General features: G+C 30.3%; 4 protein-coding genes across 5 annotated transcripts; 1 reads left to right on the top strand and 3 right to left on the bottom strand.

Annotated features, from left to right (window-relative positions):
• Positions 1-3978: 3978 nt before the first annotated feature.
• LOC130950748 (chalcone--flavanone isomerase 1B-1-like) lies at positions 3979-5992 on the top strand. The gene is made up of 4 exons (XM_057879316.1): positions 3979-4194; positions 4276-4434; positions 5294-5517; positions 5621-5992. The coding sequence occupies exons 1-4, from the start codon at positions 4089-4091 to the stop codon at positions 5804-5806; spliced, it is 675 nt and encodes a 224-aa protein (XP_057735299.1). The 5' UTR covers positions 3979-4088; the 3' UTR covers positions 5807-5992.
• Positions 5993-7195: 1203 nt separating this feature from the next.
• On the bottom strand, positions 7196-8534 carry LOC130950747 (chalcone--flavanone isomerase 2). The gene is made up of 3 exons (XM_057879315.1): positions 8249-8534; positions 7947-8170; positions 7196-7633 (listed from the first exon to the last, which is right to left on the bottom strand). Exons 1-3 carry the CDS (start codon positions 8511-8513, stop codon positions 7355-7357), a joined length of 768 nt encoding a protein of 255 aa, XP_057735298.1. The 5' UTR covers positions 8514-8534; the 3' UTR covers positions 7196-7354.
• A 2176-nt stretch (positions 8535-10710) lies between these two features.
• LOC130950746 (cationic peroxidase 1-like) lies at positions 10711-14645 on the bottom strand. The gene is made up of 4 exons (XM_057879314.1): positions 14377-14645; positions 13186-13377; positions 12924-13089; positions 10711-11225 (listed from the first exon to the last, which is right to left on the bottom strand). Exons 1-4 carry the CDS (start codon positions 14596-14598, stop codon positions 10825-10827), a joined length of 981 nt encoding a protein of 326 aa, XP_057735297.1. The 5' UTR covers positions 14599-14645; the 3' UTR covers positions 10711-10824.
• Positions 14646-15426: 781 nt separating this feature from the next.
• Positions 15427-20017, bottom strand: LOC130948678 (protein RDM16). Of its 2 annotated transcripts, XM_057877519.1 has the most exons (7): positions 19359-19511; positions 18637-18717; positions 18436-18554; positions 17854-18279; positions 17562-17753; positions 17288-17448; positions 15427-16751 (listed from the first exon to the last, which is right to left on the bottom strand). In XM_057877519.1, exons 3-7 carry the CDS (start codon positions 18475-18477, stop codon positions 15869-15871), a joined length of 1704 nt encoding a protein of 567 aa, XP_057733502.1. In that variant the 5' UTR covers positions 18478-18554; positions 18637-18717; positions 19359-19511; the 3' UTR covers positions 15427-15868. The 2 variants fall into 2 exon arrangements, with proteins under 2 accessions (XP_057733502.1, XP_057733501.1); XM_057877518.1 differs by having other exon boundaries at positions 18436-18717; positions 19359-20017.
• Positions 20018-23095: the final 3078 nt, after the last annotated feature.

Below are 23095 nucleotides of genomic sequence, written 5' to 3' on the forward strand. Positions count from 1 at the left end.
ATATTGATGTACTTTTCAGCTCTTTCTTGTACATCATTTAGAGAAACGGGGTGTCTTTTAGATATGGATTGTGAGAAGGGACATTCTCTGAGTCCATTGACTAACCCCATTATGACTGCCTCTGTGGGCAGGTCTTGAATCTCTAAACACGCTTTATTGAACCTTTCCATATAGGCTCGTAAGGATTCTCCGACCTCCTGTTTTGTTTCCAGGAGGCTCGGTGCTTGTTTCACTTTGTCTTTCTGGATGGAGAACCTCATCAAGAACTTCCTTGAGAGGTCTTCAAAACTAGTAACCGACCACGGGGAAAGGCTATCGAACCACTTCATCGCTGCTTTCGATAGAATGGTCGGGAAGGCTTTGCATCGCGTAGCGTCGGAAGCATCAGCTAGGTACATCCGACTTTTGAAGTTGCTCAAGTGATGCTTTGGATCCGTGGTTCCGTCATAGAGGTCCATATCAGGGCTTTTGAAGTTCCTCGGAACTTTTGCCCTCATTATGTCTTCGCTGAAAGGATCCTCCCCACCTAAGGGCGGCTCTTCCTTTTCGTCACGGGAGTTGCGACCTTTAAGGGAGGATTCTAACTTTAAGAGTTTTCTTTCTAACTCTTTTCGTCGTTCCATCTCCTCTTTTAGGCTCTTTTCGGTTTTCTTTTGTCGCTCCCGTTCTTGTTCTAACTGTTCCAGGCGACTGTGGACTAATCCCATGAGTTCAGTTACATGGGATGGTCCCTCTTTTCCTGATTCGCGCCCTTCTGAGGAGTTTACCTTTGGGTTTTTTACTCCGGAGGTACCTTCCCTGTGTTGATTATCAATTTCTTGATGGAAGGTGAAGTCCGCATCGTTATTGCATGTGTCCAGATTCTCTTGCTCAGAATCTGTCTCCACATGACCTTCTTCGTGGGATCTGTCCGCCATCAGTAGTTGATCTCTCGGGTCCCCGGCAACGGCGCCAATGTTACGGTGGGTAACCGGAGATTAATGGATTGGACTGTATTTGGCCGGTCCAATCGTCTGCGGATGGTAACTTTCGAGCAGGTTTGCACGCTGGAACCTCCTTCCGACTTGTGTGCGTGAGTGAATGGGGGTGGTACCTGCAAAGACACTCCGATGCCTAAGTTAGCAAGGGTGTGAGCAGGTTTAGAATGTATTGGGCTTAGAGATACCTGAAGAGTGTCAGTGTATTTATAGTGTGAACCAATAACCACCGTTGGAGTAGTGCCATATTTTTAGGATGTTAACCGTCCCATTATCTTAGGGAGGTTAAGATATGGCTCGTGGAAGTGGTTAGAGAGATTTTAGGGGCAGTTACTCATTTGAATTGATGTTAATCTGCCAACTATTCTCCGTCCCGACTTCTTTAGAGCAAATTGTAGTCGAGACCGACTTCTTAGTACGAAGGTCGGTGCTCAGCAAGGCTCAATTCTCTGGACTAGGCCTTTCGTTTGGACTTGGGCCTTTATTATTGGGTCAGGATATGAACATAAGGTTTTAGAAATCAAACCGTCAAATGACCTGTTTTAATTAATAATTTATCGATTTAAAAATTTAATTTAGTTCAATGGTAGTTTAATTAGAATAATCAAATTACAATAAAATAATATGTAAAATTATAAATAAATATACAAAGATATAAATATATACTAATATAAATTTAAAAAGTGCAAAACCAACTTCAATTTTATAATCTCATATAAATATAATGTAAGAGTTAAATAAAAAAATAGTCAAATCTTAATATTTATATTTGTATAATATTTGTGATATTATATATTTTATATTATAAAATACTAAAAAATAATCTAAAAAATATTAGTTTGGTTATATCTATCTTAATTTGTAATTACTTATTTGAAAAATAAATGTATTATATTAAAATTTTAAAAATAAAGATAATTTATTATGTATAAAAAATGTTTTTTTATCATAAATTTAAATAACTCATTAGAGACATTTTTTTTAAAGTTACGAGTGAGATTCGAACTCAAAATTTCTAAGTAAGAATAAAGAAAATATACCATTTAAGCTATAACTCTTGGCAACTCATTAGAAACACTTACACAAGAGTGATAAACAAGAGATATTTATACAAAAATTGGCCAATTTTTTATTTGGCTTAACCGAATTAGCTGAGTGGGTTAACTATTAATTTGATATTCGAAAGATTTAGTCGCAGACTAAAAGGTCCCTAAAAAATATTATCGATAAAACAGTGTTTGAATGATTTAAAAATACAATAAAAATAACCAATAAATATTATAATTTTTTGTGGAAATATTTCAATAAATATTTAAAAGGTGTAAAAAAAATTCGAAACAAAATTTAATCTTTAAATTTTTGTTTTTATTTTTTTAAAAAATATAGTCATTCACAATAAAAAAATTAAAAAAACTATATTTGACAAAAAGTTACAAAATTTTAAAAATAAACGGATTTTATTTTTTTAATCATAGTTGTAATAAAAATTTAATTTTTAAAATTATTTTTTAAAATATATATTTAATATATTTTTTTGTCATTTTTTTAAAATTTTTAATAATTTATTTATCATTAATATCTGTTGAGATTTATTGTATTAGTAATACGAATTTTTAAATACTAATTTAGTAATTGTTTGGCAGTTTATGAACAGTTTTTAAACAGATAATTTTAACTTATCAACTAAGCTACATGGTCAAATACTTGTTGGTTCAACTCAACCAATTCGGTTTGATTCAAAACATTAATTAACATGGTTCACCCGGTGGAATTTTCACTACATGTGTATAAGAAATTAAGAATAGGAGCCATTTGGAGTTTAGACCAACCTTTGTCCTTTCTGACGGCTTTTAATATTGTTAGTTTATTCCACATTTCCACAGACATCCAATCAATGGTAACTTGCACGATATAAAATAAAATAAAATAAAATAAAATAAAATAAAATAATTTATGTTATTAGCTAGGTTTGTGTTGTTTTAGTTGAATTTAATATAATATTTATAAAGAGAATAAATTATTGTTTTGTCTACAAAATTTGAAATTCTGATAAATTTATCCATAAATAAATAAACTAAATTTATCGTTAGCACAGATGAATAAATTATCATTATACTAACAAATCTATTTAAGAATATTATTAATATTTGAATCTTTTTTGAATAAACTACCAAAATTAATTTTTAATTATTAAATTACTAACAGAATACTTTTTAAATTTATTAATAACAAAAATATTCTCAACATCGTTTAATATACAATAAAAATAAGTAATATATATATATATATATATATATATATATACATTTTATAAACAGCAAATAATTTTTGTATTTGCACTGACAAACTGTTTATTTATTTAATTTGAAATGTTGTAAATATAATTTAGATAATTATTAAGAACTACATAAAAATAAAAACAAAAAATCAATTTCTAGATTTATTAATGTTTTTAAAATATTTGGATGTTTAAAAAATTGCAATTTAAATCAATTATAGTAAATCAAAATATTTTAAAAATATTTTTTTTAATCTTACTAAAAATCATATTGAAATCTGGCTTTTATATCTAACAGTTGAATATTTTATGATGTTTTAAAATATTTCATAGTTAATAAATTAAAAAAAATTAAATTAATAACTAAAAATAATAATAATAAAATAATAAATTTGATGACTCTCAAATATTTATCTATAGAAAAAGTATAAGGAGTCAATGAAATAATTGTATAATGTGTATAATGAAATTTAGAGATGTTCATTTATTAAGATATCAGATGTTTAGTATTTCTGGTATTCAAATGGTTATTTTGGATAATATAAATATATTGTGTTATGTTTGAGAAATTAATAATATTTTATTTTAAATATTTATTTTTTAACTCATATCGAGCCAAATAAACAGTCATTGTACAGATTATACAGAAACTCCATTAATTTTTTGGCGGGATTCTTATCTATAATATTTTATTGTAATCCCATTAGTCTAGGGTGACAGAAGCGTAAGTCACGTTATTGTTTGTTTAATATTCCTTAGAAGTTTAAAGATCTATATAAAGTACCCAATTTGCTCTCTGATCTTCACACTCATCAAACACTACTCATAGAGCTATGGTGAAGGCAGCATCCCTCGCCGGAGTCAAAGTCGAGTTCCTTGAATTCCCGCCAGTGGTCACACCTCCGGGGACCACCAAATCATATTTCCTTGCCGGCGCAGGTTCTTCCATCGATCGCTTTCTCTATTCAACTTAATTAGTTCTTCAAAATAATCTATATATAATGCATGCAATGGTTGCAGGGGTGAGAGGGTTACCAATTAATGGAGTATTCGTCACGTTCACGGGATTAGGGTTATATTTGGAAGACAAAGCAGTTCCATATTTGGCTTCAAGGTGGAAAGCCAAAACCCCTGCTCAGTTGTTGGATTCTCTTCATTTCTACAGAGACATCATCCAAGGTCCTCAATCCTCCATAATTAATTTTAATGTTCTAGCTAAAACATGTTAAGTTAATTTTTAAAAAAAAAATATATAAAGGTTAATTACCTAACAATTTTTCATTTTATAATTAATCCGCTGTCTAGTTTAATTGGAACTTTGGGAGGGTACTTGTAGTGTGGTCCCTCTTTTTATATTCTCTTCTTTTACTATGAACTCAATTATTGAAGTTTAATTTTCATTAAATTGCTTCTTTTGACGCGTAGCACGTCAATAATATATCGTATCGGACATCTCACATTCTTTTTTGACTGGAAATATTATATGTAGGTGGGTATTTTAATGAATTTTGTAATTATCTTCATATATTTTTTTAATTTTTAAATAATAAATTGTAGAGTTAAATTTTAATATATTATAAAAATATTATTTTTATTTAAAATATAATCAAATAAATAAATTATATTTTTATATAAATATTTTTATAAAAAATACTTTTAATATCTTTATTTAAATATCTCCCTTATATATATGCATAAAAATGAGCATGATGATATGATATATAATACCAACTCACCTACCTACTACTACATCGACATAGACAAAATATGTATACTAATAAACTTCATTCAATAATCAATATATATTATTGCAACCATGTTATATGCTATTAAATTAATCAAAAATATAAAATATAAAATACATACTAAAAATAAATTAAATTACTTATATATATATATATATATATTGACTAATTTTAATATGTAAATAGTATTTTTGATATTATCGGATTCTATTATATAAATTTTAATTTGTTCTTAGACCAATTGAATAATTGAGTGAGTTAATTGATCTGACCGGTGTGATATAATTAATTAGGTCCCTTTGAGAAACTGATTAGAGGGTCAAAGCTTAAAACATTAGATGGTCCTGAATATGTAAGGAAGGTTTCAGAAAATTGTGTGGCATACATGAAATCCGTAGGAACATTCGGTGATGCAGAAGAAAAAGCTATTCATGAATTCAGACAAGCCTTCAAGGATCAAAACTTCCCACCAGGCTCTACTGTCTTCTATGAACAATTCCCCAATGGAACATTAGGGGTCAGTATATATACTATACTTAATTAATTAATTAATTTTAATTAACCAATAGTAATATAATTTAATTTAATTTAATTTAACATGTTTGGTTAATTAATAACAGCTGAAATTCTCCAAGGATGACACAATACCAGAACATAGGAATGCATTTATTGAAAACAAGGCACTTTCAGAGGCAGTGTTGGAGACAATGATTGGGGAGATTCCTGTTTCCCCTGCTTTTAAAGAGAGTTTGGCTACAAGACTTTCTCAGATTCTGAATGAGGCCAATCCCTCCATTGAGTTCTAAGAAGTTGAAGTTCTCATCAACAACCTTCAATGAAAAAGGGGTTCCAACTAGACATTGCTATCTACTTTGTCATAAATAATGCCACTTTTCTTGTCTCAATTATCTCTGTGCTTGTCTGCTTTTCTTTCCTTTATGCCAAATTGCCACATCAATTAAATGAGTGAAACAAAGCAGATGTTCCTACTAGAGCTCCAAATATATGTTTCTTAGACTACTAATTTCATTAGTTACACTAAGTAATTTCATCCAAGAACATAAATATTGACATGAAAGACAATGATAAAGCAATACTTAAAAATTACAAAATATTTAACCCATATGATATTTAACATAAAAAACAAATTTTTGACTAAAAGAAGATAGAGAAATACTAATTTTAATATTAATACTTTAATATACATAGTTATGATAAAATAATAAAGCCTATTTATTTGATAGCTCATAAGACAATTCTTGCACTAAGTTTGTTCTTGGAGTTGAATTAGATCCATTAAATTATAAAATTGCAGTTGTTATTGGGCACCCAAACCTTTGTCTACCAACTATGAAGTGGTGGTGATGATGATAATCGATCCGCCACCTTATTTGAATGAATAATTAAATATGGATTTAAAGTCCAACAGATTAAGTTATTCTGTAAAAGAATTACAAATTTGGACAAAAGCTTTTAACCTTGGCTTGGTTTAGTTTGGTTTGTGCATACACGAAAACTAAACACAGGGTTAGTCTGATGTGTCTTAATAAGAGAATATGCTAATAAGAGTAGTAGGCTTGTAAATACTACATTGAGAGAATCTGATGCGTGTTAATATATAAAAGTGTTTGAATTCTATGTATATATGAGGTACATCCATGGCATCAAGTTCATGTTTAGTAATATATTAAGAAGATTATTATTAAATCTGACAAAGTGTCCAACCTATGGCCTCAGCATGGAGAAATTTAATCACACCCAAATTAAAAGGGTTAGTTGTCCACAAGAATCTCGCAAGCATAAATTAACCAGTTCTTTAATTTCCTCATAATTATCAAGTTAAACAACCAGAAGAACAGCATGCATCTAATGAAAATAAGGCAGTATTGGAGACCATGATTTAGGGAGATTCCTGTTACCCTTGCTTTAAAAGATAGTTTGACTACAAGGCTTTTTTTCAGATTCTGAATGTGGCCAACCCCTGCATTGAGTTCTAACTTCAGTTGAAGAAAGATTACATCCAATTGTAAAAATTAATGCTAGTTTCTTTTGTGATTATCCTTGTACTTGGCTACTTGTATCATAATATGCTGTAACAGATGTTGTATCCAGAGCATCAAGCTTCTTATGTTCCCTAATTTCCACCATTTTTTTTTCTTTTGGTGTCTCATTCAATATATGCAGAAAGAAAACCATCATAATAACCTGAACTCTGCATTATATTCACACAGATCCTTACCCATCTGTGCTATATTTGTTCACATATCATAGTAACAAAACAAAGAAATTCTACATTTTCACCATTCATTTTATTAATACACTAGAAGCTGGTGAGTGATAGATTGAATGTGCTCCTAAGGTAATTTTTCTGCTACATCTTCGGGAACCGAATTTCCACTTTTCGTGTGATGTAATCCATTATCAGTATCAGAATCATGCAATTTTTTATCAGCAGTATTATCATGACCACTCTGTTTGAATAACTCATATAATCTGGTGGCCAAACTCTGTTTTGCAGCAGGGGAAACACCATGCTTTCCAATCATTGATTCAAGCACAGCTTCTGAGAGTAGTTTATTCTCAATCACTGCACTTCCGGCTTCTGGAATAGATCCATCTTTAGAAAAACCAATCTGTTTGCAGTCAAAACAAACAAAATATTATCACAATTGAGTACACAATGTCATGTGTACAAAAAAAAAAAATCGATCACAAATCATCCATCATATAAATATTTGATTTTCATAAAAAAAAAGCTTGATTATGCAGCTATAAAAAAGTTTGATTATTCTGCTACGATAATCATGGATTATTCTAGACAATTATTATATCAGAAAAAAGCACTAACTCGCATGAATCTGTTTAATATTATGCATCAAAATTAAATTAATAATACTAATTTGGTGGTTAATTTTAGTAATCATCTTTTATGGTGGCATTACTAACCACTAGAGATCCGTTGGGTAATAGTGTGAAAAGGATAGAGGAATCTGGAGGGAAATTCTGATCTTTGAAAACGGAAAGAAACTTGTCAATGGCATTGGCTTCTTGGTCAGTGTAAATTCCAAGATGCTTCCAAATAGCGACGCAATTTTCAGAGACTTTCTGGGAGTATTGTTGACCCGTCAAAGGCAAGATCATGGTTACCTGCATAAATTTCTCAAACGGACCTACACCATAAAAATTCAGATCAGTGCTGTTAAAGTTTTCACAGCCATAGGTGCCTGGATGCAGAGAGTAACGGTTACCTGTAACGATGTCTCTGAAGAAGTCGACGGATTCCGTTAACTGGCTCGGGGTCTTACCGTTCCATTTGACGGCGAGTGAGGGAACGGCGTTATCCTGGAGGTAAACAGCAATGGCGGTGAACTTGACGAATTTGTCGTCGATTTGGAGGCCCCTGACTCCTGCTCCGCCAAGGAAGAAGCTCTTGTCGGAGCCTGGAGCTTTGGCGGTGGCCGGAAACTTGACATTGTCGACTTGCACGGCGGACAAGGAGGAGGGTAGGACCATTTTGAAAGTGAGTGAATGGAAGGAATAGGCGTGTAGCTTTATAGACCTATCAACTTGCCTCACCTGTCAGTCAATCCACCTACCACCACCGCCGCCGGTTAATTTTTTGGGTTAACAACTATCTTAGGTATCCAACAAAATATTACTATGAATATAAATTATATATATAATAACTGATTTTGATAATTAATTTTAATAAATAAATAATATTTTTATATGAAAAAAGCAAAATCATGACTAATTTTTTTCTTCAAAATAAATAGTTAGTAGAATTGAGAATATCCACGTAAGTGAATATTAGATTTATTATGCAAGGAATACTCATCAAATATTCTCTCTTAGCATGCCTATATGTATAGTGGGGTTACATTCTCCTTCACTCTATGCTCTGAAGTCTTTGATGAGTTGAAATTATATTCTTTAACCAAGTCATCATATTCTTAAATGTGATTTATTTAATATTTAAAATGTGATACTTAGGGAGATATGAGTGGAAATAAGGTGCATATCCCATGATGAAGATGGACTTTCCAAGTTTCCACAGCCCAACCCCCTTGAAAATGAAGTTCCTTATTAAAACTTGAAGTCAATGTGCAACTAACACTCAACTATTCTAATCAGTAATAATTATTCAAACTCTCAAATTCACGGGTTGGTTAGTTAGTAGCTACCTTCTTGTTCTATATTTCTAAGGAAAAAGTTTCAAACTAAAATAAAAATCTGACTTAGTAGCTCATCATTTTTGTTTCCTTAATTAAAAATTTAGGAATTCAAATTTTTCTTTAAAGGCTTATATATATTCTTTATATTTTTAGGGAAGGTATTAAGAGTGTTTTATTTCCATTAATCAAACAAATCTTTTTTTTAAAATAGTAAGTTATATTTTATTAATTATTAAAAAATAAAATATAAAAATGTCAAAAGGTAGGTTAGCATAATAAACAGTGAGAATTTTTTAAAATAATACACTGAAGATATTTATTCAACGGTGCTGGTTGAAAGACGAAGAAGAATCTTAAAAAAGAAAGAATAATAAATCAAATTGAATGAAACTAAGAGTTTGTCTCATGGAAGTCACAATCTAAACTAAAATTTTTTTAGATTTCATGGAGCCATTTGACAGAGCTTGCTAGAATAGTAGACGATATTAAAATAGAACCTTCAAAAATTAACTGATTGCAAGCTTTTCAACAGTTCCAGTAAATGATGGCAAGTTAAACATCTTCGTTGATGCAGTCAACTATGTCCAAAAATCGTTAAGACTCTAAGGAAGAAGACAGTCACGAAGATAATTCTGACACCATACGTTTTTAATTCTAGAGCAGTCGATCAAACAATGAGTGATTGTTTCTGTTAGAAATAAAAGACTAAATTGGAAGAATGATTTGTGTATTATTGAGTGTAATTAAGTTGTCTATTCAAGTTGTCTGTAATGATACAATATAAAAGGGTATTTATAAGTACTAAGAGAATCTTAATAATAAATACGTAATCTCCTATAATAAATATTCAAATATACTAAATAATATTAATTGATACTAATTATATTTTAATAGTTTCTGTCGCTTCATGACACGGGAGTATATTGACAATATAGATGGGATAACGGTGAATCTGAGTAAGTATCAGAAGACAACTATAGAGAATTTTTTCAATAAATAGTTTAATTTTACGAGGCAAGTTCAACTTCTATAGATCAATTTACAACTTATTTTTGCTGCATATAACTAAGGCAAAGTTTCAGAGACAAATAGTGAAATAAATAGCCAATTCTATAACTTAAAGTTGTATCATATTATTTGATTTTGTTCAAATTCTATTTTTTTTGTTATATTAATAATTTTTATAGTATATATTCAAATAGGTTTTTAAAAAATTGTGTCAGATATTTTTGTTTTTTAAAAAATTTTATTACGTTGAAATCCTAAACATTATAAAAGTAAGATATATAGATTTTTTTTGTCACATTTTTTAAAATTTATTTGTCCAAATAAAAATAATGAATTTGACTAAAGTAGATATTTATATGTTTTACTTTTGTAAAATTCAGGACCTCAATATAATAAATTTTTTATAGAAATAAAAACGTTCGGCATAAAATTCTCTTAGACCTATTCGGATATATACTCTAACTTTTATATTTGCTGATAATTAAATTTAACAGCATATTTTTTTCTAAGTCTTGAGAACATTTCTCTTAACGTAAATATTTATTATATTCCACAACTGAATTGATGAACTGAAAAGAAACATGACTGAAGGAATGATATGATGATAAGAAAGAGTGGAATTTTGATATTGTAATAATAAACTAATTATTAACAAATCTGCATGTAGTTCTGATTTGACCATCATTGCCAGTGAGAGGAGAAAGCAAGCTCATCTTAACCATGGCATCTGCAAAATCCTTCTTGAAACGACCAAAGTTTCTGCTATACATAAAGACCTGAGAGTCAGTGATGCCTGCTCCATTAGCATAGAGCTGCTGATCAGAGTGCACAAGACCCCTTTGATTCACAAGATTCTGATAGAAAGCATTGTCAAAAGTGTCTGGAGTGGTTGAATCAAAGGGAGAGAGGTTGTCATCTCCATCACCTTTTGCAGAGGGACACAATGCTTTCATTGCTTCTGCAAAGCTTGGATCTATGTTGCTCTCATTGTAAATCCTGTCTCTGAAGAATCTGCACCTCACTCGTCCTATTGTGTGGCCTCCTGAACAGTTAACATTTGCATGCCACAAATGGGATTCATTTGGATGTAATAATGCACTAAATAGGTATGATATTATTCCACTGTTAAATTTGACACTAATAATTTGTATATTAAAATGCTAATATAATTCGATTTTGGTATATAAATAAAATTGATTTACTAATGATTACTAATATAATTTTTTTTTTAATTTTAAAACGTTGATGATTGATTGTTAAGCTTTAAAATTTTATACTAAAAAAATTAAAAAATATTATAAAAAAATTTCAGTTATATTTTTTTAATACCTTAACTAATAATATTATTAATATTTATGTTATTCATTCTATTAACTATAAATATTAAATTTAAGTATTTAATAATTGAATAGCATTAAACTTGTTTAAAAGGTTAAGTATTAAATTAATATTATTTTAAATATTAAAAACTAAAATAATACTTTATTCTCCTACCAAATTTAGATTCATATCTAAAATTTTTATGATTAATTTATATGTTGATTTGGATGTATTACATGTCACCAAACTTGGGGTCATTTATGCTGGTATGAGATTTTTTTTTCTTCTTCTAGGATGTAAAAATATCAAACAGTCAATTTTATGGTGTTTATAAATTATTATTTAAATTTTATTTAATTTATATTTTGTAGTAAATTTTAATTTTTTAAAAATAATATATATTTTATATTAAATATTAATTTTTATTTTTTTAATAAATAGACACTTTTTTTGATACTATAATATTTACCTAATTTAAAAAGTATTTTTCTAGTATTTCACCTACGTGCAATGTGTACAATGGTTTATTAAGTTATAAAATGAACATCACTCATATTATCTAAAATGGAGGCCACTCCAATAAAAATACTTAAAACATCTTTTTTTAAAGATGTTTTTTTTATTAATTAAAATTTAATACATATAATCGATTAAATTATATTATTTTTGTCAAAATTAAATGAGACAAATTAATTTGGCTGAAAAATCGGTAAACCAAACCTTAAATTAATCTAAGTCAATATTCTTTTTCATAGAAAATGACTACAATAACTTTATTATAGAAAATGACTAAAATATTCTTATTATATATATATTTTTTAATTTTAAAAATTCTAAATTCTAACCCTATAGGCTATAACGACAGAGAGAAAAGAAAATAATTAAAATTTAGAGTTCTCAATTTATATTAAATATTCTTATATATATATATATATATAAGAATATTTTAGTCATTCTTTATAACAGGGATATTGTAATTTTTTTTTATAAAAAAAATATTAATTTAGATCGATTGAAAGTGTAATTTATCGATTTTTTTGCTAAATATCTTTAAAAGATTTTGAGGTTCACCAAAAATCGATCTCTTGACCTTTCGAATCTAGAGCTCTAATACCATATCATGATACCACTCATCCCAAAAATTTCAGCTGATAGAAAAAGATAACACTAATGGATATATCTCTAATACTCTCTAAACCTCCATTGGCTCCCTATACTTTTTCTAGGATTTGGATTCTCTAAAGTTTGAATTTTACTTTAGAGAATAAAGTGTGATCTCTCACTATTTATTTCATATAGGTGGGACCAAGAATAAATATGAAAGAGAAACTAATCAAGGATAGAAGATCATACTTTACTCTCTAAAGTAAAATTCAAACTTTTATCATGAATTTATATGTTGAATTAATATAATTATTACCTGATAAAGTAACCATTTCTTGGATGGTGAAATTTTTCTTTTGGAAAGCAGTGATAAGGGAACTGAGATTGAAGAAGGGAGCAGGTAAGTCTGAATTAGACTCACTTAAACTTGCAGTGGTTGAGTCTCTTCTCCCCAATTTAACCTCCCATCTTGGTCCTTTTAGCTGATACATATATATGTACATTTTATCTTATGAATTAATTACACAAATTTTGATTAGTTAGATATTGGTTAATTGTATTATTATTATGTTACTTACAGCAAAAACAGCATCTCTGGCAGCAAGAGCTAAGATGTCAGCACAAGAAACAACAGAAGGACACATGGACTCCAATTGGGATTTGATGCTGTCAATGACCTCAAAACCCCTCAATGAGTTCTTGTTGGGACCTGAATTCTTCTCACCTATGAAGTTTGGGGTGTCATCTAGCAATACCGATGCATCACATCCCTGTATTATTGTATTATAAAAATCACCCTTCATTGTTTATATTAATACAAACTTTTTTCCAAGTGTTGAAGGATATTATTCTAGGAATCTAATTAGGTAACTAACTATTTAATTTATCAATCAAGCAAATTTTTTTTGAAATTTCATTTTTAACTCACGTTAACATTGAAACGAATATTCAGGGGCAGAGCCTCATGCAACAAAAGGAGGACAATAGTCCCCTAAACTTTAAATTTTATTTAGAATAAAATATCGTTTTTGTCTCCAACATTTTAGATAAATTTTAAAGTTATTCCTAATATTTAAATTGACTCAATGTTGTCGTGCCGTTAAGATCTGTTAACAGAATTGATAGTAGGACAAAATCGAGACAATTTTAAAATATTAAGAACTTAAATAGGACGAAATAAATTTTAATTTTATCCTTTAATAATATCAATTTTTTTGGTACATAGTTATTCAATTATTTTTTAATTACATCTATATAAATTACATTTAATCATATTACTTTCATTCTAAATAATTTATTTTTTTATAAATTTATTTTTAAAAATTTTTACTTATCATAAAATTATTTTTTGGTCCCTCCCTAAAATTTAACTTAGCTTTGTCCCCGTGAATACCCAAAATTACATACCAAAAGAACATATAAATTTCTGCTAAAAAAATCTAAAAGTAAAATAGAATATCAAGAGTCAATGATAATTTTGTTGAAAATCACGAAAAAGACAAGTAAATAAGTAATATATGTGTTTGAAATTCAAGTCAAATTTTGATTAATATGAGTGGAAAAAAATTAATAAAAAAATATTTTAAAATAATGAAAAAAAATTAGTTAGAGTTGGCTATAAAAAAAAAATTGGCTTCTATACTTTGTTGTATAATAATTGGAGTTGCTATTGCATGCATGTATAGGAAACTATATAGTATACATTACTACTATAGTCTACTATATATATAAGGGATAGGATATATAATAATGCATGAAATGAGACTTGCTTGGACAAAACAATCATGGAAATGGAGGCGAAGCAAGGAAGCACCCATGCGAGGCTCTTGGGAAACAGCATCAATCACTGCCTTCCTAATGGTTTCAACAGCTTTCGGACACGTTTTGTGATAGAAATTGTCACTTAACAACTCATGATCATCATCACCTGAACCAATCCCAATAACACATAATGTTATTGCCAAAATCAACCAACACTTGTTAAATGCCATTGAGACACAACACAATTCAGTGCTTTAAGATTATATGTACTATATATGTAATTGATATGGTTAATTACATGGACATGGAATAATGATAACAATGTTATGCTTTATATAGAAAAGAAGGTTCAACCAACTACACAAAATTTCAGGTTTATGTATGTACAATTATCCATATTCTACGGGTCAACTGTGCAAACTCAAGACAAATCATATATATTTGATTTGATTATAGTAAAAAATGCAGATACAAATGTTAGGGATCAAGAAAGCGTTTATTTATAATGTTATTAATTAATTAAATAGCTGTATTTTGGTAAAAAAAAAATGTTTGACTTTGATAAAAATTCCTTGCTGATTTTGATAGTAAGCCATTAATTGTGCTTGGCCTTCAAGTCAGGAGGAACCAAATGTTAAGAAAAGCAATGGATTATGATCCATGTCATCATAATGAATAATGCTTATCATTCTTTGGTTCCAATCGTTTCTGTTTTGGTGGCTGAAAGTAAACTTAAAGAGGTATGGCATGCCTTTACTGCATTTCAACGCTTTTGCTCTAAAATTTTCAGTCATCACCAAATTAAAAGGATTTCCCTCTTTGTGGGAAGGAGAAATTAAGGAAGAGAAAAGACAAAAGTTAGTTTCAATTGATTGATCAAACTTACTTCAATATGACAGTAATGTATATCGTTCCTATTTCCCAAGTGTCAAAAACTTGCACTGTGTAACATTCTTAAAGACTCTAACTAAGCACTTAAAAAGAAATATAGCGTATTCGTCAAATTGTAAACTACTAAGGTAAAATCTAGTTTTACGTAAAAAAGAAAACCTTAATCATTCTTATAAAAATAGAGAGGATTATTATTCATATTATGACCTCAAAAATATATACGCATTCGGTTTTCACATTTAACATGCGCTACACCGTAACATAAAGAAGGCAGGATACAAGAGAATTTACATGGTTACGCGAGAAGGCAGAAGGGAATATCAACAAAATATTTAGTACAGCAAGAAACATCTCCATCTCATTGTACTCCCAAGGCCACAAAATTCGAAACATAATGTTCCATCTCACACAATCATCATCAAATAACTGTTGACGGCACTGGCCAATGGAAATAAGTGAGCACTAGCAGTCACCATAGTTCTTATTTGTCTGAAACACTGTTTACTGCATATTGTGAAACTGATCACTCAACAAGAGACTTCAGTCAAAGTAATGAAGGCAGGTTAATCATATTGAAATAAAAATGAAAACAAAAACACCAGACACAATTCAAACAGCTTCATCTTCTACATAGTTGACAGCTAGGTCCCAATAATGGGGAACACCAGCATCCACAAAAACTTTGCGAGCAGCTGCTTCGGTGATGCAGTCATGGACAGTGAACCTGTTGAAGCTCGGTTTGGCGACACTTCCTTGCCATACTAGAGAACACTTATTCACCGGTTTATCGTCATCCGAATCTTCATTTTCCTCCGTCTCTTTTGAAAATTCGCTCCAATTTATACGCCTCAGCATAAGTTTCCCATACCTCTTGATCGACTTGCTTCCACCTTCAACCACAACTACCGTAATACCATCGCTAATCACAGCACATCCACTCAAACGATTCTCCTGAGCATTCACATCAACTCTAAAGCGGGCCTTTGGATGTGATAGGTCATTAATCTTGTAAAGTGAGACCAGTGTTTCCACTGTACTAGGGTCATCAAACAGCTTCCTCTCCTTCTTCTCCCGCAGCTCAGCAGGAGTAAGCTTGCGTGCAATATTCCTATCTATATGAGCCTGCTCACGTTCAGCAGCTGCACTTCGTATTTCCTTTTCAAGCCGAGTAGGATCTTGTGTTGCTTCAGAGCCAAGTACTTTCATCAAATTGCTAATCTTGACCTTTGATTTTGGAGGTTCTATTACACCTTGTCTTATCATCTCCTGCCTCTCTTTCTCCTTGGCCAATCGCCGCTGTGTCCTGAGTTTCTTCTGTTCCTTCTTGGTTAGTTTGAGGGGTTGAGGTGGTGGAGGTGCAGGCTCAGCAGGTGGTTCAATAGGACGAGGATGCTCCACATAAAAAGTGATTTTCTCCATTTTCAGTTTGTCTTCTCCTATGGTTCCATCAGCAGTGTCACCATAATTTCCAGATTGCAGAAGAGGTACATCCCTGAAAAATTCAAACAGTTAAGGAAAAGAACTATAACTTTCATCGGCATTTAAGCATGTTTCAATAGAACAGATGACAGGGCCACATTATATTCAACAGCAGATATTCAAAAATCAGACAATTCATAGTAAAGTCTAAGTTACAGGACAAAGATGTTATACCAACTTTGCACAAGGATAATACTAGCATTTTGTTACCAATCAACCTGGCTATTCGAGTATGTTATAATCTAGCATCAGCACTTTCGTTTTTGGGGATAAAGAAGAATATCATTACAATGAAGAGAATGATGATACTAGATGGGACGAGAAGTAAGCAAAAAGTAAAAAGAACAACGAAACATGACTTTCCTAGCATCAAAATATAGTTATTTCTAAAAACGATAGAAAGGGAAGAACATAACTTCATGTATATTGCCTAAAACAATTAATTACTTAAATTTATGCATTCACCTTTCACACAAACCTTAAACTTCCACCAGGGCACAACCATGATGCTCTTAACAAACCAACTAGTACAGGTAAGCAGATACTTACCACCACTCAATTTCTGGAATTTGTTCCCTGGGTTTCTCTTTAATTACAACCCTCTCTGTTATTTCTATTAAGTTCGGGTTTATATCAGGAGCAGCCTTTGCCTTTGCCAATTGTGCTAGCTTGGCCTTTTGCTCTTTTGCTTGAGCTTCCCCAAATTTGCTCTGCAGGAGTCAAACAATAACAGCAAAGGATATATAATACGAATGTAAAGAATAAAGTATAAGGGCAAATAAATAATGAGCCTTGCGGGGACAACAGAAAGATGAAAAAGTACCTTTAATTTTATTATTTCAGCATCTTTTGACCATTTTCCTTCCTCCACAAACTGAAATTGTCTCTTGACCCTCAAGAACTTGTTTTTATTTATACCCATACTTGGATCAAAATGGGGATTACTATCAGGATCGACATCTAAAACAGGCTTTAGTATTTCAAATGAATCTTTCTTCTGTTTGTTAATGTTGACCTACAATGTTCAGAAACAGACAGTAACTAAGATGCCAATCCCAAATAGATGCAGATAAATGGTAAAAAAAAAAAAAGAAAAAATTAAGAACATTACACACCTTTAATGTGCTAAGGTTACTTGGCTTAGTCACATTAACAACATTTCCATGTTCATCAATTTCCCTTCCCTGAGCATCAAGACGAAGAACAGGGGCTTTGGTGGGTTTCTGTGGAACGGCAATATCTGCTACCACTTGACCTGGAAACATGTTTATAAGAGGAGCAAACTGTGGGTCTTGCCTAAATCCCATTCTAGCAGCAAGCTCCTGAGCACGCCTGACAGCTTCATAGTTGGCTGGAGTTGGAGTTGGAATACCAGCGGCAGTCGAGCCACTAGCTCCCGAAGAAAGAACTGGTACATTTACTGCAGGTCCAGATGGTGATGAGATAGAAGGTTTTGATGCCACTCCGGCACTAACAGAGGGAATGGCAGATTCATCAGGTTTTGTGCTTCCGTGTGAGTTCTGTGTAGAACTCTTGTTCAACTGTGCAAACAAGAAGTGCTCCAGATGAACATGTATAATTGATAAGATAATTGGCAAAGTAAACCAGAATTTAAAATAATAATAAAAAAAGTAAACCAGCATCAGCAGCTATTCATCGTATATAAATATCTAACAGACAGAAATAGCTCAACTCACCTGAGGAATCTTCTTCAGCTTCTCGGCCAACTCTTTCTGCATTTGTAAAGCTTTCTTAGCCTTAGCTAAGGCATCAATAGACAGGCTTCCACTTTTCCCAGCAGTTGAAGATGACCCATCTGTACTAGATTTTCCAGTAACCTCATGAGACCTGGTAATACTAACTCCCTTATTTTCATTTGTGGTAGAATTTGAAGATACCTTAGTAGGAAAAGAAGTAGGGCCCCAAGATGCCTCAGGAGCACTCGTCGGTGCCACAGCAGGTGATCCCAAGGCAGAACCCTGAAAGTGCAATGATAAAACACCAGTAAATGTGTAAATCTTCAAAAAAGAGTATACATACACTCAACAAATTTTAAAAATGATAAAATACAAAATACTAAACATCATATAAAATTAAGAGAAAGAGCCAATTTTCAAAAGTTGGCAGAGAAATCATAATAAAATTCTATCACTTATCTAATTATTGTTCTACCCCATCTTGTATTGGAATGGAAATTCAGAAGATAAATGCGAAAAGTGCAGGTAGAAGCATCCAAAGAGTCCGTGAACTTTGCTGTACTTTCAAGATTAGGTTCCACAGAAAGGTAAACCGCAATCATGGAAAGGCATCAAAACATATCTCTAGTAAACCAACAGTAGTAATCCAACACCTTGAAACAGTATCTCAAATTATTCTACAAGCATTACCGTTCTAGTATACTAAATTATTACTAATTACCAATACCTTCACTGCACATCTTCAATAACTGAAAGTAAACACACAGGCCTACAATTTAGGGTGAAATTCTGAATTCTGAATAAACATCCATGCATAATGCATTAACATAAACCGGGAAAATAGATATCTCTACAATTTAGAATTGATATTATCCATCATGAAACCCTGAAAACATAATAGTCGGGGAAAAATTAGAACTCACATTATGCAGAGAAGCGTTCCCGTTTCCATCAATCTGCTTATTATTGTTATCAGTGAGCTCCTCGTGCTTCAACTTGACCTCATTATCAAGAACTTGTTTCCTATCTTCAATGGCAGCTTTATCAATTTTTGCTTCTTGTCCGTCTTCCTTTATGGCTTTATCCCCAAACCTTCTCCTTTCTCTTTTCAGTTCCTTGGACTCCTCGGAAACCCTAACCCTCTTATCATCCCTATCTTCCTGGCTCTGCTCCCTCTCTTTCCGCTTATGCGAGTGCGAATGCGAAGAGTGTCGCGGCTCCGCCGAATCCTCTCTCTCCCTCTCGTCATCGCGAGGCCTCGACCTTCCTCTGCTGCCTTCTCTCTCGTCTCTATCATAAGCTCTGGTTCCTTCTCGGTCATCTTCATCCCTCTCCCTGGATTTGCGATCGTGCTTGGAGTTCCTGTCGGATCGGTGGTGGTGGTGATGGTGGCGGTGCTCATCGGAGGATTCACGGTGGCGTTTGTGGTCGCGATCGGAGTGACGATCTCTGGTTCTCTTGGAAGATTTTTCTCTGTCGTCCATGGTTAGGGTTTGGGAGATTCGGTTTCTCTCTCTCTCTCCAATATCTGCAATTCTGCACTCTGTATAGTGTTCTCTCTCTATTACGTTGAGCTTATTAAGAAAAGAAAAAATGAAAATGAAAATGAAAACCAAAATATCTAATCCTCTTGTATACTTATTCAATATTTTATTAATTATTTTCAATAAAAAATAAATTTAATAATATAAAAAATTGCAGAAACATTTAAATATTGTTAAAAATAACTAACTTTAAAATTTATTATATAAGAAACTATCTAAAAAACTTGTAAAATTTAATTAAGTGGCAGAAAATCTTTTTGATCCATAATTTCATGGAAAATGTTAATGATTATAAAATTGTTTTCATTCAAAAACATAATAATATAAAAGATGAGTGAGATATATAATGGGCTTCAAAATCATGTGTTCATCCCAATGAACCCAATATACTTTTTGCATAAAATGGGCTTCGAGCTTGTTGTGTCACTACAACAGCATAGCTTGCGACTCATATACCAAACAACGAAAAAGAAAAATGATGTTGTCAATGCTATACCAAAAAAAAAAAAACATGATATTGTGAGTGAATTGTGAAAGCTTTATTGTTTGATTAAGAACACTTTTTTGACCATTTACTCTTGGTTTGAGTTCCGTTGACTTTTCAATATCCCTCATTTTCATGTTCAATATGTATAAATATATAGTATTTTGCACATGTTAAGATTATAAAATAAAAAAAATTATTAAAAGTATAAAAAATTTAGAATACGTTTGATTTACGTTTTTATTTTTTGTTTTTATTTGAGTATTTTTTATTTTTTAGATTTTATAAAAAAATATGATAACGTTTTTATTGTTTTATATAAAACAAAAATATTAAAAATAAAAATACAAATTAAATATATCTTAAATTTTTAATATATTTATTTTATATTTATTAAATAAAAATATTTAAAATTTTCTATTAGTAATAAATTTATTATAGACTCTTAAAGTATATATTAACTAAACCCAATATATATTACTAATAAATTGGTTCACAACTACGCAACCCTGAAGGTGTGTGAAAATGGATCTTTTCTATTTTTTTTAATACTTAAAAAAATAAAGTGTAATTTTTTACTTTTAATTTTATAAATGGGATAAAATTAAATACGAGAGAAAATAATAAAAGATGAAATCTTATACTGGACGATCCAATTTTTTTTACTAGAGATGATCCACTCCTAAAATATGTTTCTAAAAAAAATTTAAACAAAATTATCTCTAAAATTAATAATGTAAAATTATTAAATAATTTAATATATTTGATTAAATTATATTTTATAATTTTTAAATATCGATTTCGAATGAACATATAGATGCATAACAAATTTTTACTATATTTTTACTCACCGAGAAAAAGAAGGGTTGATAGTCACATCAAACACGCTAAATTACTAATATAAAAATTAGTAAAAATAAAATGTTATATGCACAATTTTTGTTGTATATATCTTTTTTATACATTTTTATTTTTATATTAACATTAATTAATAAGAAATAAAAAAAATGTTTTTATACTGTAAAAAATAGTACAAACATTATTTTTGAATAAAAAAGGAAGCAGCATCCAGTTCTGTAGAAACACATGGTTAAGGCACCCAAATTTATGCTTTGACTTTGAAGTTTGAATAGTATACGCAGGGCAACACCTAAATTGGTAAGAGTTAGCTTCCAAGTTGGTAAATAGTAGTTCATGCATGGTAGCCCATCTATATTAACTACCACCTTTCTACTTTTTCATTCATTTATTTACATACTTATTTAAAATTAATGATTACCTTCGTAGCAAGTTACATTTCATGTTCTTATTATTAGCTTCTCAATGGTGGCAACTCTGAATGCCTAACAAGACAAAACATACAACACATTGTTAAACCTTTCATCGTTTTCATTTTATTTTCTTTCTTCCCCTCCTTCATTCCCATTTCAAATAAATTATATATTTTTTTTTAATTTTCCCTCCAATATGAGTGTTCGTAGTGTGAATTTCCCTGTATATATAGTTGACTTTTTTTTTTTAGTATACTAAAAGCAAAAACACATTCTTGTCCACATCCAAATTTTGAATAGATAGATTTCAGAAATTGGTTGAAAGTGGAAACCATAAAATTAAAGTGGGTAGCAATCAATGACGAAACCAATAATGCAATGCTCTTTGGAGAAGAAGAATCTTATCCATGCATTGACAAATAAATAATGGATAGACATGCAATAGAAAGCTTTGTGTGCAAGGAATAAGAAAAAAAAAATGGGTAATGCTACAGTGAAAATTGAAATTTTGATGAAAAGTAAAAATTATTTTTTAATAAAGAAAAAAATCTAATAAAAAAAGTTATATTTTTTTTAAATTCAATAAAAAATTTTACATTTTATTTAATTTTATTGTTCACTAATATATAGACATATATAAGCTACATTTATTTTTTAGGACTTGAACTACTAACTATAAAACTAGGATTGAAATTGAGTATTATATTTAGTAATCAGAACTAAAATTTTAGTGTTGAAACAAAAAATTTCAATATCAATAGAAAATGAGGACAGTGACTAAAATTTTTAAAAACCAAAAATAAAATTTTTATAACATTTTTTTTAGTATTAAAATATAATTAGGATCAATTAATATCAATTACAATTATTTAGTATATTTATATATTTATATAAAATATTACGTTTTTATTATTTTGATTCTCCTAGTATTTATATATAGTATTATATATTGTATTATTTAGCAATTCACTCCATAATAGACAACTATTTTTTATATTACTTTCTTGTTTTTAACATCTAAAAATGAATTTATTTAATTTTTTAAATTCTAAATTTTATCCTTTAATCTCCATATTTATCTTAAACCAAATATAATATTAAGACATAACTGAGTCCAATTTATTTTACATCAAACGACTAGCAATTTTTAATGGTGACCCGTTCAACTTTCAATAGTGTCCTGAATAAGATTCGAAAAAGACTAGCAAGTTGAAAAGGGAGTTTACTCAATCGGACAGGTAGATTCTGCTTTGTTAATTCTGTTGTAGATAGTATTCCTACGTATTAGATGTAAGTCTCTATTTTTTCCAAAGGATCATTAGTAAACTGGAATCTATGATGAGAAATTTTCTTTGTAAATG

Source organism: Arachis stenosperma, chromosome 9 (genome assembly GCF_014773155.1).
Source record: "Arachis stenosperma cultivar V10309 chromosome 9, arast.V10309.gnm1.PFL2, whole genome shotgun sequence".
In the NCBI taxonomy this organism is placed as follows: domain Eukaryota; kingdom Viridiplantae; phylum Streptophyta; class Magnoliopsida; order Fabales; family Fabaceae; genus Arachis; species Arachis stenosperma.

Excerpts from the sequence above, each read along its gene's own strand:
- LOC130950746 (XM_057879314.1), bottom strand. The coding sequence starts at position 14,598 with ATGGCATTTAACAAGTGTTGGTTGATTTTGGCAATAACATTATGTGTT. Across the intron at positions 13,090-13,185 it reads CCAGAGATGCTGTTTTTGCT|CTAAAAGGACCAAGATGGGA; the intron begins GTAAGTAACATA and ends TATATGTATCAG. Across the intron at positions 11,226-12,923 it reads AGAAATGGTTACTTTATCAG|GAGGCCACACAATAGGACGA; the intron begins GTAATAATTATA and ends TTAACTGTTCAG.
- LOC130950747 (XM_057879315.1), bottom strand. The coding sequence starts at position 8,513 with ATGGTCCTACCCTCCTCCTTGTCCGCCGTGCAAGTCGACAATGTCAAG. Across the intron at positions 8,171-8,248 it reads CTTCAGAGACATCGTTACAG|GTCCGTTTGAGAAATTTATG; the intron begins GTAACCGTTACT and ends TTTATGGTGTAG. Across the intron at positions 7,634-7,946 it reads TACCCAACGGATCTCTAGTG|ATTGGTTTTTCTAAAGATGG; the intron begins GTTAGTAATGCC and ends GACTGCAAACAG.
- LOC130950748 (XM_057879316.1), top strand. The coding sequence starts at position 4,089 with ATGGTGAAGGCAGCATCCCTCGCCGGAGTCAAAGTCGAGTTCCTTGAA. Across the intron at positions 4,435-5,293 it reads CTACAGAGACATCATCCAAG|GTCCCTTTGAGAAACTGATT; the intron begins GTCCTCAATCCT and ends ATAATTAATTAG. Across the intron at positions 5,518-5,620 it reads TCCCCAATGGAACATTAGGG|CTGAAATTCTCCAAGGATGA; the intron begins GTCAGTATATAT and ends AATTAATAACAG.
- LOC130948678 (XM_057877518.1), bottom strand. The coding sequence starts at position 19,919 with ATGGACGACAGAGAAAAATCTTCCAAGAGAACCAGAGATCGTCACTCC. Across the intron at positions 18,718-19,358 it reads GGAACGCTTCTCTGCATAAT|GGTTCTGCCTTGGGATCACC; the intron begins GTGAGTTCTAAT and ends TTGCACTTTCAG. Across the intron at positions 17,754-17,853 it reads GTAACCTTAGCACATTAAAG|GTCAACATTAACAAACAGAA; the intron begins GTGTGTAATGTT and ends TGAACATTGTAG.